Source organism: Dryobates pubescens, chromosome 1 (genome assembly GCF_014839835.1).
Source record: "Dryobates pubescens isolate bDryPub1 chromosome 1, bDryPub1.pri, whole genome shotgun sequence".
Classification (NCBI taxonomy): Eukaryota; Metazoa; Chordata; class Aves; order Piciformes; family Picidae; genus Dryobates; species Dryobates pubescens.
In genome coordinates, this window is record NC_071612.1 from 16,958,573 (window position 1) to 16,971,048 (window position 12,476).

The 12,476-nt window shown below is 39.2% G+C and overlaps 1 protein-coding gene across 1 annotated transcript; it reads left to right on the forward strand.

Moving 5' to 3' along the window:
- Nucleotides 1-2,654: 2,654 nt before the first annotated feature.
- Nucleotides 2,655-9,914, forward strand: CASP3 (caspase 3). The gene is made up of 6 exons (XM_009910877.2): nucleotides 2,655-2,768; nucleotides 4,060-4,184; nucleotides 4,678-4,806; nucleotides 6,500-6,675; nucleotides 7,198-7,315; nucleotides 8,567-9,914. Exons 1-6 carry the CDS (start codon nucleotides 2,695-2,697, stop codon nucleotides 8,791-8,793), a joined length of 849 nt encoding a protein of 282 aa, XP_009909179.1. The 5' UTR covers nucleotides 2,655-2,694; the 3' UTR covers nucleotides 8,794-9,914.
- Nucleotides 9,915-12,476: the final 2,562 nt, after the last annotated feature.

A 12,476-nucleotide genomic window follows, 5' to 3' on the forward strand; every position in this document is an offset into this window, starting at 1 on the left:
ATGATGATCTTGAAGGTCTCTTCCAACCTGGTCTGGTCTATTCTATTCTATTCTCTTTCAACCACTTTATTTTTTACTACATACTACCTGTGAAGATCTAAGTAGCATTATCTTATATGTGTGTGTGTGTATATATGTCTCACAGGGTTTTAAAAAACCTTGCAGTTGGTGAGGAGTGTTTTTGGGAGGGAACTGGTAAAATACTGTAAAATAAACTTCCTAAAATCTACTTAATATATTCTGCTAGCTTAAAAAAATGCTGTTGCTCATTTTGCCTACTTGTTTAAGTTTCCTTACTGGGGAAAGCTTGTCTTACCTAAGCTTTCACAGGAAAGGAGGAGCAGAATAACAATTTTTAATCAGGAGAATGTGTTAAGGATTTCATTCATTCCCCCCATACCTAACAACTGCATGAGCTCATCCTCCACAGGGACATGTGTATTCTGCTTGACAGAACATGACATCATTGCATTACCTAAACCAAGATGAGGCAATTCTTAGTAATCTGCTAGGATCAGCACCATCCTCCTGAGAGCATTGCTATTACCCTGTCTTCTGCTTTAGAGAAGAAAGCATCTCCTGGTTCAAATGTGCATTGGAGTGCCTAGCAACCAAACAGATATCTCTTTGTGGATATCTTTTGTTCTTTAGAGAAGTGCAGGTGATTTGGTGCCTTAAGGTGCTCAGAAGTTGATACATATTGAAGGTGAGTTACAGATTCTATTCTGAAGAAAATACATGTGTATTTTAAGTACTTAATGTTATATCTTTTATTCTTCACTCTCTGGCTTCTGTAGAAATTCTTAGACAAGCTACAGTTGTGATGCAGTAGAGTGCAGTTAGCTCCAACACATTAAGCAATTAAAACTGTTGGTGGTGAGCTAGGCTTGCAAAGGCTTTAGTATGAGCTGTTTTTGTGAGACAGCTTTACAAAATGTGCTTTAGATTTCTCAGAAACAGAGTGTTGTAGTTCATTGTAATCAGAGGTTTTATCAGATTTCATTGGATCAAGGACACCAGTTTTAGAGTTTGAAGGTTGCAAAAGGATATAAGCTTTAATTTAAGGTCACTTAAATGTTGAAGGTGTTACTGTTTGCTGCATGCTTTAACATTTGTGTTATGGAAGCCTTCAATGATCTCAGTGTATTAGGTCTCCAGTCAGCCTGCTTAAGTTTGCTGCTGTTTACCAGTGTTATTCCCACCAGCTTACTAAAACCAGTCCCTAATGGGATGCAGCCATGTGTTTGAGCACACCTGATGTAAATCCAAGGCATTCTAACGATCCACTTACTCTCCCTTACCTGTTGGCCAGACAGTTGTTAGTTTTCCCTCTACTTCAGCTGAGTGTTTCTCTAAGTAGTTATCAGTAGCTGAGGCTGGCTCATAAGATAGACAGCAGGTGACCACAGTGTATGTAGGCATGTGTTTATTGGTTTACTCTCGCTGGTGCAGTACCTGCACACTGGCACTGTAGACTTCACAGTGCCAGACAGTTGGTGTAAATGCCTGGATTTAGGGCAAGGATTGAATCCCTGCTGACAGGGCCACACTGCTTTCAGTACACCTCTTGTCTGCTTTCAATAATGCAGTTGGTACCTGATGCTGTGCTCTTTGATGTGGTGTGATACTTCATACTGTTGGTAGACAAAGAACAAGCAAGGTAGGAAGTTAACATATTCCCTGTCTCTCCAGGGACAGGGGATTAATCTCAGCGATGGTAATGGATTTGGACAAGCACATACTGCTTCTCCAGCAGAAAACAGCAGCAGTTGCATCACAATTGTGGGTCAATCTGTTTGGATGTTTCCTACAGAATAAAGATTTGTTCTAAAGTGTCAGGGTGAGAGCTCAGGAAAGCTTGGAACTATGGTTGAAAAAGGCATAGAAATTCCTGGTTCTGCTGGTTCATGAGTACACATGGAGTAATTGGGAGGGAGATTTATTGGTTTTAAGTAGATTTCTGGCTTGATATCAATCATGTCTTTCCCTGTGTTCTTGTAAAGGCAAACAAACACGCAGCATGGAGTTAATTTCATAAACTATTTAAATGTACATTGTTGTGGTTCTATGTTAGCTATATTACAGTTGCCTTTATGTGTACCAATTAGGGTTGGGTGCAGTGATGTTTCATTTGCAACAGGATGCAGAGAGATAATTTATTTCTCAAAATACTATGACCCAAATCTGATCTTTTCTGTTAGTCTTTGCACCTACCTGATAACTTATTGCTTTTGTTTGGATCTCCATTTTTGTCTTGCTGAGATGAAAGGATCCATACGTGACACTTCATAATACTAAAATGCATGTGGGGACATTACAGTATCTAAAACAGAATAATTTTCAGTGTGTTTGTCTCTTATCCTACTTTTTGTAGGCATTCTTTGGTGATTTGGTCACAGTGATCTGCAGACTGGTTTTCCCATAGTTGTTTCAGAACACAGTAATTTAGAAAGATATTTCACACTCTTTCAAATATAAGACATGTAGAGATTACTCAGCTCCTAAGCTAAAGTTATTTGATAAGAATATCCCCTTCTAACATTCCCATAATTCTAAAAAATTGCCCTTTCTTTGTGTAAAGCTTTAAGGAAACCTAACAAAAATAAGCAATCTGAAGGTATTATTTCACATGGAAAACTAACTGCTGTGTATTTCTGTTTTCCTGTGTTTTAAAGCTGATAACTGAGACCCATAATGGCAGACACAGGAGATGGACCACATGTGGAGGAAGATCTGACAGATGCAAAATCTATTTCTAGTTCCAAAGGGTAAGTGAGGTACTTCTGGTTTAAGACTTGAGGAATCTTGTGCTGTAACACGAGGTGAGAGCCACAGAAGAAATGATGAAGGAAAGGAAGAATTTCTTCTATGGCAAATTATAAACAACTATTACAGTTGTTGTACTGCCTTTGAAAATATACAACCTGTGACAGAACAGGCTGTGTTTATATGCAAGGAACTGAAAAGCAAAACACTTGGCTTAACAGTATTATTAAGTGGCTAGCTGAGACTTCTGTCTCACCCTGGCTAAATGTTCAATCCTTTCCTTGAACTGCTCCTAGAGCTCACCTCAACCTGTGGCAGATAGTTCTACTGCTTGCATTACCTGCTGTAGGGTTTTATGTGCAGCAGAAGTACAAGTGCAAGGGGAACTTAGAGGAGTGGAAGCAAGGAAGCACAGGCCTGTTCTGGTGACAGCTAGTCATTACACTGACAGAGTGCTGTCATCGGATTGTCTCTTGTAACTTAATTCATTTCTAAAGTAATTCTTCCAGTATTTCAATTTAAATTAGATAGAAGAGCATTTCAAACTTTCTATTTGCAGACTACATGATAGCAGCTTCCTATCTTGTAACCACTTACCAGTCTGCTTTGATGTGAAAACTCATACTGACTTCAGCATACGTGGACTGAGTAAAATTAACAGGCGCTGCACAGTTACGAGTGGTGGTGTGGTTGGTGTATACATTAAGGCAGAATTACAGCCACATATAGTGTCTTGGTCCTTCTAGATTTTGAGTGTTTACTTGTGAAAATTCAATGGTTGTATGACTTTTGGCTAGAATTTATAATAGACTGACAATCTCAGAGACCTGATCTTGCTTCCAGGTACAAAACTTTCAAGAGATGGTAGTAAAAAACCCAATTGATTTCTTACTGATGAAGTAACTCATTTCCTTAAACTGAAGAGGTGTTGTTTTAGACACAGCTCTTCTTTGATTCTTTAAATTTTAAGCTTGTTAAGAGCTGCACAAAAGATTACTACAAATACAAATGGCTCCACTTTTCCCCATTTTTTTAAAAATTATTTTGTGTATGTGCATATTTTGCCCAATTGGAAACAGAGGTTTTTATGTGGCTGCTTAACTATACAAAGCACTTTTATTTATTTTAATGTCTGGGCAAGTACGGTCTTCACTAGTCTTAAGTCAGATCTACCAACAGGCTTCACAAATATAACTTAGAATCATATAAATTAACCTTAGTTTGTTGTTATTTTGAAACTAGAGAAGAGAGATCAGGGATTAACACCTGGAGTTTGTCTTTATTTCTGTACAGAAAGAACCTACCTGCTAGCAAGTCTGTGGACTCTGAAATTCTGCAAGACAGCAGATACAGAATGGATTATCCAGAGATGGGGGAATGTGTGATAATAAACAATAAGAACTTCCACAAACATACTGGTACAACTTCCAATGTTTAATTTTTTTTTTTACTTTAGGTGAATTAGTGGCCTGTATTATTGCTCTGAATCAAATATGCAGGTGAAATTTTGCTGCCATCTAAAATTAGGTAGTTTGAATGAGATTCATTTCAGTGTAATTCTTCTAGATGTGGCTAGAGGCAACACGTTGGGGTATAGCAGCAATGGGGAGATTAACTGATGGGTAGTACAAGCCTGTCTTAACTTTTAGTCATGATTTCTGTTGTGCAAATGACATCCTTTTGTATGTCTTGTTTTCATATCTACCTAAATACAGATAGGAATAGATAAACTTACAGTGTAGGCGCAGAGAGCGGGAGATGGTGTGCACGTATAGCAGTGCAATCGTTTTTTCTGTTAGAATGGGTCCAGAATAATATTCCAGGTTGGCACAGGTATAAGTGAGAAAAGAATTTGGCTCAGACCATGCCATCTGTATCGTGTAAAACACAATACGTTTCTCTTACATACAGGGATGTCACCCCGTTCAGGTACGGATGTGGACGCTGCACGTGTCAGAGGCGTTTTTAGGACGCTGGGTTATAAGATAAAGATCAACAATGATCTTTCGTGTGAGGACATTTTTAATCTGTTGCAAAATGGTAAGTAATAGTATGTTCAGTGTGTGTATTAAATCAACCACTGTTGCCAAATACATCTCTTCTTCCATGGTTATTTTAGATAATATGTTACACCTACTAGTAATGTGCTACTGAGGTTGACATATACATCATAGCTTCCATGTTTATTCATCTTTGCTCTCTCCATCTTTTGTGCCATGACTGTTGTCTTCATATCCTTTCTTGTCTTTTAAAGAAGGCTGGAAAAAAGGATGAAACTTAAGTGCAGATTGATTTATATTCTGGCTCTGGAATCACTGAAGCTCTGTGAGTTGGAAAAAAAACAACCCTGCTTAACTGGGTAGAGGGATTCTGTGCTGTATGTTTGGTGGTATGGCCCAGGAGGTATTCTGATGCAGAAGGGTTTCTAATCGAGGGACCAGAAGTGCAAGTGTGTAGAATGAATTACTCTTTTAGGGAAACAACTCATGTTTACTTGACTTGTGAAATGAAACACCCTTCTGTCAAGTGAGAGCTCTATACTACTGTTTCTGTTCTTCTGTTCTTGCTTTGTACTCAGCTACATCTAGTCCAGTAAATTACATGGTGCCTGGAGGTATCTATAGCCCTGTTAACAATCTGTTCTAAGAAAACTGTTGGAAGGTTCCCTGGCATGACTGTGGCTTGTGCCTACTAGTGTGCTCCCAGGCTGTGCCAGGTCACAGTTCAACAGTAAAAGTATGCCAGGGATTATTCCCAACAGACAGTTAGCCTGAAGTAATCCCATTTGTTTTTTTCAGGTGCGCATGCTACCATAGATGTAGGTTGTTTATTGCCAGTTAATGTTTATGCCAGAGAATGTGCACAAGCATAGTGAATTTATTAGTAGAATTGCAGCCTGTCTCTTCACCATAGCTGAAAGTCAAAAGGCCTGTGGCATTTTTGCATCCCTTCTTCTTTGTTGGGACACATTGCAGCTGGACTTACAGTAGGTATTCCTTGAATTGTAACCAGCTTTCTTGGGCCCTTCTCCCTTCCAGGGCTTTATCCCATGGTACTCCCCCTTGCAGATCTCTGAAGAGACCAAAGTCTGCCCTTCCGAAGGCCAGGGTAGAAAGCTTGCTGTCCACCCTCCTTGTTGCATTAAAGATCCATAACTCCAGCATTTTGTAGTCACATGAAGGTCTTTAAGTACTAAATTCAGAGGCTTGAAAAATCTTCCTAGATGTTGCTATGGGACAGGAGTGAGAGAAAGGCGTAATGCTAGTACCTAGGTCCCTGCAGCAGCATTCAGTTTCCATATAATCTGTGATTCTATGATTTTGTGAATCCAAGTAGTTGAAGTGTCTCTGATTGGAAAGAGAGGTAAGACTTCCCCATCTGTTCCCAAAGCTCAGAACTCCTCATCAGTCTGATCGCAGATCACAAGACTGTTGACCATTACTGCCTGAGTGAAGTGTATCTTTGAGCTGCTATGGGGACATGGTATTCTTGGCCTAGTTCTGTGACCATGTCTTAGAATGGGTATGGTTGGCCTTCAGTTTGGGATGTTCTGTGTCCAGCCTCCTGAAGTAAACTAGGGCCATCTCCTTTTGTTCAGGAGTAAAAACTGGTTGGAAATTTCTAAACATGGGAATTAGTTCTTAAAGGCTTTTGTGACATAACAAGCATCAAATGTTCGAAGCTTTTAGGGAACACAAAAAGTTAGGATAATTATCTTTTTTCTTCTTTCAAGTTTCTGAAGAAGATCACAGCAAGCGAAGCAGTTTTGTCTGTGTGTTGCTAAGCCATGGTGACGAAGGATTAATCTATGGTACTGATGGCCCTCTGGAACTGAAAGCGCTCACGAGCCTTTTCAGAGGTGACAGGTGCAAAAGTTTGGCAGGAAAACCCAAGCTCTTTTTCATTCAGGTGAGCAGTGATCATCAGATCAGATGGATACTTTTAAAAAAACCTCATGTTGTTTCTAATTAATTAGTAGTGCAAAAAAGTTAATTCTAAACTCTATTTGAATGGAATTAGTTTCAGAATAAGATGCTCTTCAGGTCTGAAAGGGATGCAGTCTGCCCTATTAGCTAGGCAGTATTTGAAACAGCTGAGATTGCATTACCTTAATTCTATGGATTACTTAAAATCTTTCTACACACTAGCCAATACTTTCAGTGAGTTTCTGAATGCACTTTTGAATTAACATCTATTTTAACCAAACTGTAGTTGATTTTAAACAAATGCTGGTTACTTTTCTTAGCCTATGTAAGGGAAATGTGAGCATATAAATTAGTGTTATTTTTGCCTTTTTTTTTTTTTAATCAGGCTCTACTAGTCTTAAAAAGTATTCAGTATTGTGATCACAATCACTGCCTTCTTGTTGGTGGTGGTTTTGTGTGTGTTTGTTTGAAAACTTTATTTTCCATTCTTCCTTCCACCAAACAGGCTTGTAGAGGGACAGAATTAGATTCTGGGATTGAGGCAGACAGTGCATCAGAAGAAACAGTGTGTCAGAAAATACCTGTAGAAGCAGACTTCCTGTATGCATATTCTACAGCTCCAGGTGAGAGACTTGCAAAGACAGCTTTGTTACTGAAATTGTATCTATACATCAGATTGAATTGGTATTGTCAATGACAAATGCAGTTGTATCCAGTCAGTGAGTGACTACTTCATTCTCTTTCGTGGAAATAAGAATTTTCTTCCCTCGGTCATTTTTTTTCCCCCTCCCCGATTTGATTTCTTTGAGGCAAATGCTGTTCTCAGTTCCCACAAAAGGATCCCACCCAACCAAAAATAAACCCATAATATGCATCTTTCTCACTAGCACCGCCTCAAATGTTCATCTGCTCTAAATTCAGTTGGTCTCAGTTGTGCAAATAATTTACAGCAGGATGTAAAAGGTATGAACAGCTCTGAGAGAACAAAACAATTGGGTGTTTGTAGATGCACACACAGAAGTGGGTGATAGGCAAATAATATGCTGGTGTTTATCAGCTTTATTGTGTCCTTTAACAAAATTGGTAGTGGCAGAGTTCTTAATGTTCTCAGCAGAAATACGTTCAAGTCTTTCATTCATGTACCTAGTTCTGAAGATAGAATAGAATTAACCAGGTTGGAAGAGACCTTTGCGATCGAGTCCAACCTATCATCCAACACTATCTAATCAACTAAACCGTGGCACCAAGCACCTCATCCAGTCTCTTACTAAACACCTCCAGTGATGGTGACTCCACCACCTCCCTGGGCAGCACATTCCAATGGCCAATCACTCTTTCTGTGAAGAGCTTCTTCTTAACATCCAGCCTAAACCACCTCTGGTGCAGCTTGAGACTGTCTTCTTGCTCTGGTGCTGGCTGCCTTGGAAAGTGACACTGAAATCCATTTAGCACCTTGGCTCCACTTGTACTGTCACCTCCCTGTACTACTCTGTAAAGGAGTAGTAAGTGATTAATGGCGAAGACTGTTGCAGCAGAAGATTGCTTTCCTGCCTTTTAGTGTTCTACCTACATAATTTTCTTAGTGTAGAAAAGATGAGAGGATTGATTGGGTAGTGTTGGATGATAGGTTGGACACGATCTCAAAGGTCTCTTCCAACCTGGTTTATTCTATTCTATTCTATTAGAAAAATCTTCTTGAGTTGAAATTTGGGTAGATGATTTAAAAAGTCTAAATTTCATTGGTTAGTGGTTTTGACTTTTTATTTTAGAACATTATTTGCTATTGAAAACAATGCACTGCTCTCCTCTTCGATATCCTGTCCTTTATCAGCGGCTGCTACATCTGATCAATTCAATGTTTTTGTCTTCCATAGGTTATTACTCCTGGAGGAATTCAGCTGAGGGCTCCTGGTTTATTCAGTCACTCTGTAAAATGCTGGAGAAACACGCAAGGGAGCTCGAACTCATGCAGATTTTAACTCGGGTGAATCGCAGAGTGGCAGAGTATGAGTCCTGCTCAACTCGGCAGGATTTTAATGCAAAGAAACAGATTCCATGCATTGTCTCTATGCTCACCAAAGAATTTCACTTCCCTTCATAACAAATTTCACCTTGTAGTTTTTAAGTTTGTGTTTTCATCTGTAATTTATATTCTGAATTACTGTTTGCTCCTTTGTGATGTGATGAATTGACTTGAAGAATATGTTCCTTATTAGAAGCGAAACACAATATGACTGTTAGAAATGCAAACTTGAGTAGCTTAGGCACAGGCAGATTTGGAAGTAGCGCTCTGAGTATCTTGAAAAATTAGGAAGAGGAGATTGAAGAAAGATGAGAATTTATCTGATTCATTTGGTGCTACATTTCACTTTGCTGAAGAGGCCAAGCAACAAAACTGTCAGTAGTTTGGCTTAATATTTTTTCCCAACAGGGAGAAGATCTACAATGCAATACATTTACTAATGGTGATGTAATAGTAGTGTTGACATAGATTTCTTCTTTACTCAAAGTTTAGGTTATGAACCAACCTAAACTGTTTTTATAACTTAGGGCATAAACTGGGAATCAACCATTTCATCTTTTACGTGCAGTTAGGAAGCACATTTAGAATGTAGTCAGTTTTTTTCCTGATTGCTTTATAATTTTTTCTATGGAGCATTAGGTAAAGAAATTATATCAACATGGCAGCTGTTTCAAAATGCATTTTGTATTCTCACCTTGAGACTGAGTAACTAAGGGACCAGTCTTCCAAAATTTCTCTTTCTGCTGCTTCCCAAGGGAGAGCTGTTAGGGCACATTTTGGGCTACAAAATTGGTGCAAAAGGAAGTCTACATTCTGAATAGCTTCCATTCCTCTTTTGGCTATAAATAGAGTTTGCTTTGTGCTATGTATGTACCACACGTAATCTGTGTGTGGAAACCTAGATTTGTGGTACTGGAGAAACTTCACTTCTTAACTCTAGTATCAGTTTGAGCTAATTACAAGACTTCAGCTGAAATGATGTTAACAATAAATTTGTACTTCAAATTTTGTAGAAAGGGCTTTTACAAAATGATAAAGTTGTTTTTTTGGTGTTTCAGCTTGTGGCAGCATTTTTAAATGTGTGGAGGACAAGGGTAAATTACCATTGGGTGCTTGCAAAGCGAGATTTAAAGCTGTTCCAGTTGTGTAGCATAAACAGTGTTATCAAATGGATTTTTACTTTCAGAGGCATTTGAGGTGTGTGGTTTTTTGTTTTTTTTTAAACTTGAATTAAATATTGTTTCCTAACTGTATCATGCTTTTCTGTGTGTATTATGTGCTTAGGATCTCATACCACTTGCCAATTAGTCTTAACCATGTCACTTTTTTTCCACTGTTCTACTTTCCCATTTCTTCCCCATCTGCCTTACCACCCAAAGTTGAAATGAAGTTGCTTCAGAGCACTTCATACTGTACAACCAGGTAAGAAAAGTTCTGTTTGAGACCTGGAAAATGCAGATTCAACAGACAATTTTAAACATTGGAGATGACTACTTTGGTTGTTGCCTTCTAAATAGGAGGAATTGTCTCTGCTGTAGAAATGTTTTGTGAGCATTTCAACATTTGTGTCTATTTCAACTGAAACTTAAGCTCCAGGCTGGTTTAGTTTCCTCAGTTCTGTTTAAAAATTAAATAGGGCTGTTAAACATAGCCTAAAAATAAAATTTACTAAACATTTACTAAATATGTAGATTTCTTCATTTAGGGCCTCAATTACAGCAACCAGCTTCACATGGGATGGCCAGGGATGGCCAGGGATGGCCAGGGCTTCTGTTAATCTCCCTCAAAGCCACTGGAAACAGCAATTCTCTCTGAATTCTTAGTCATTTTGTTGGGGAAAAAGTCCTGTCACAGAGTTTGCTCTTCCTTTAGATACAATATATTCTGGTCTTGATCCTTCTTGGCCCTTTAAAGGAAAAATGATTCTACAATTTTCCCAAGAGTCTTTTAAAATGGAGCAAACCAAAATCCGTTACAATGAGTATGTAGTCATTCAGGAAGGTGTAGAGGTAGGGCCTAGGAAAAGAGGTGATATTTCTGTCAGTGCTTTCCTTTTGGAATAGCAACTGCATCCTACTCCCAAGACAGTAAATTCTTTCACAGTGCTGGAAAGGCTTCTGGGTATTTGTAGCTGTGGGCTGGTGTTCCTGTCAGTAGGACTTGTGGGTAAAAATAAGAGACTGTTGGGGAAGGGAATGGGGGAGTTAAGAATACTCTTGAATGCTCACTCAGTTTGGCAAGGAGGTCTGACTGGACCTGGTGAGCCAAGGTCAGGGTAATTGGGAAAATGTGATCTAGTCTAAAGGTAGAATTTGGGGAAGAGACAGTTCCCATTACAGTGGAAAGACTGTAATGGAGTAAGCACTTAGGAAAGACATGGGGAAAACAGGACAATGATTATCTGTAGGCTAATGCTCAGTGAGGACCACACAGAAATAGGCTGTAGTACAGAGGCACAATTATCAGTTAATCATTGCTGTAGGTTTTGGCTGGATAAATAAAGATGATGGTAGAGGGGTTGTACCATGGTAGTAAGAAAGAAGCTGGAGACAAAGGAGAAAAGATCAGGTGATTTATGCTAAAATCTTGGGAGAAAGCACATGATGGTTTTACAACAGGCTCCACGGGTAAAGAGGCAGTTGAACTATCATCTTTTTGTTGGGTTTTGTGATAACAGCTTGTCTTTACACCCACAGAGCAGCACAAAAAGACAAGGGCTGAAGGGGAAGCCTGAATATTACCCTGCCCTGCAGGGCTTCTCCACAAGCCCAGATGTGCACAGGAGTACAAGTAGAGGAACACAAATTAAGGACTTGAAGGCAGGAGCACCGTGTGTGGGATTCTCCCAGGAGAATCTCAGCCCTAGGACCCAGATGTGAAATGTATCACAGTGAGTCAATGCAGGAGCACCTTTTATATGATGGTGAGACACATCATGGATGCAGGGAAAGAGCATTTTAGGATTGCACAGGATTTATGATGGGATGTTTAGGGAAGGAACCAAAGGCAGGGAAAGGGATGGATTTAGGTGAATTGAACAGTGGGGAAAATAGAGTTGTAATGCAAATAATTTGCTGGGCAGTGCCATGTAACTTACTCAAAATATGAATTTGGGGTTTTTCAGCCTGGAGAAGGCTCCAGGGAGACTTTATTGCTGCCCTTCAATACTTAGAGGGGGGGCCTGTAAGAAAGATAGGGACAGACTTTTTAGCAGGGTGTGTTGTGATAAGACAAAAGCTAATGATTTTTAACTGAAGAGGGAAGATTAAGTCTGTATTGAAGGAGGAGAATTTTTTTTGCCCTTTTTATTTTTTTTATATACAGAGTGATGAAACACTGTTAGGAGGTTGCCCAGAGAAGTGGTAGAACCTCCATCCCTGGAAGCATCTCAGGTCTGGTTGGATGGGGCTTTGAGCAACCCCGTCTAGTTTGAAGGTGTCCCTGCTAAGTGCAGGGAGATTGGACTACATGACCCCTAGAGGTCTATCATTCTAGATAGTCACAAGTCACTAGGTCCTTTTCTATATGTAGTGCATTGCTCTTGGAAGTTAAACTAAATTGCACTTGTATACAATTTATATTTAACCTCACATTTTCTGCTAAAGCCAGGCAATATGCATATGAAATCACTTATTATAATATTAATTGTATGAATGATGTCTGAATAATAATGGAAACTGCAAAATACTTGTCTGCTCATATGTTATAGGGAATGCTACTCATTACCAGGGAAAAACTACCTTTCAGCTGTGTTTCCTTCT

Bases quoted from the DNA above. Each gene is read 5' to 3' on its own strand.
- CASP3 (XM_009910877.2), top strand. From the start codon at position 2,695: ATGGCAGACACAGGAGATGGACCACATGTGGAGGAAGATCTGACAGAT. The intron at 2,769-4,059 runs GTAAGTGAGGTA...ATTTCTGTACAG, and splicing joins TCTATTTCTAGTTCCAAAGG to AAAGAACCTACCTGCTAGCA. The intron at 7,316-8,566 runs GTGAGAGACTTG...TGTCTTCCATAG, and splicing joins TGCATATTCTACAGCTCCAG to GTTATTACTCCTGGAGGAAT.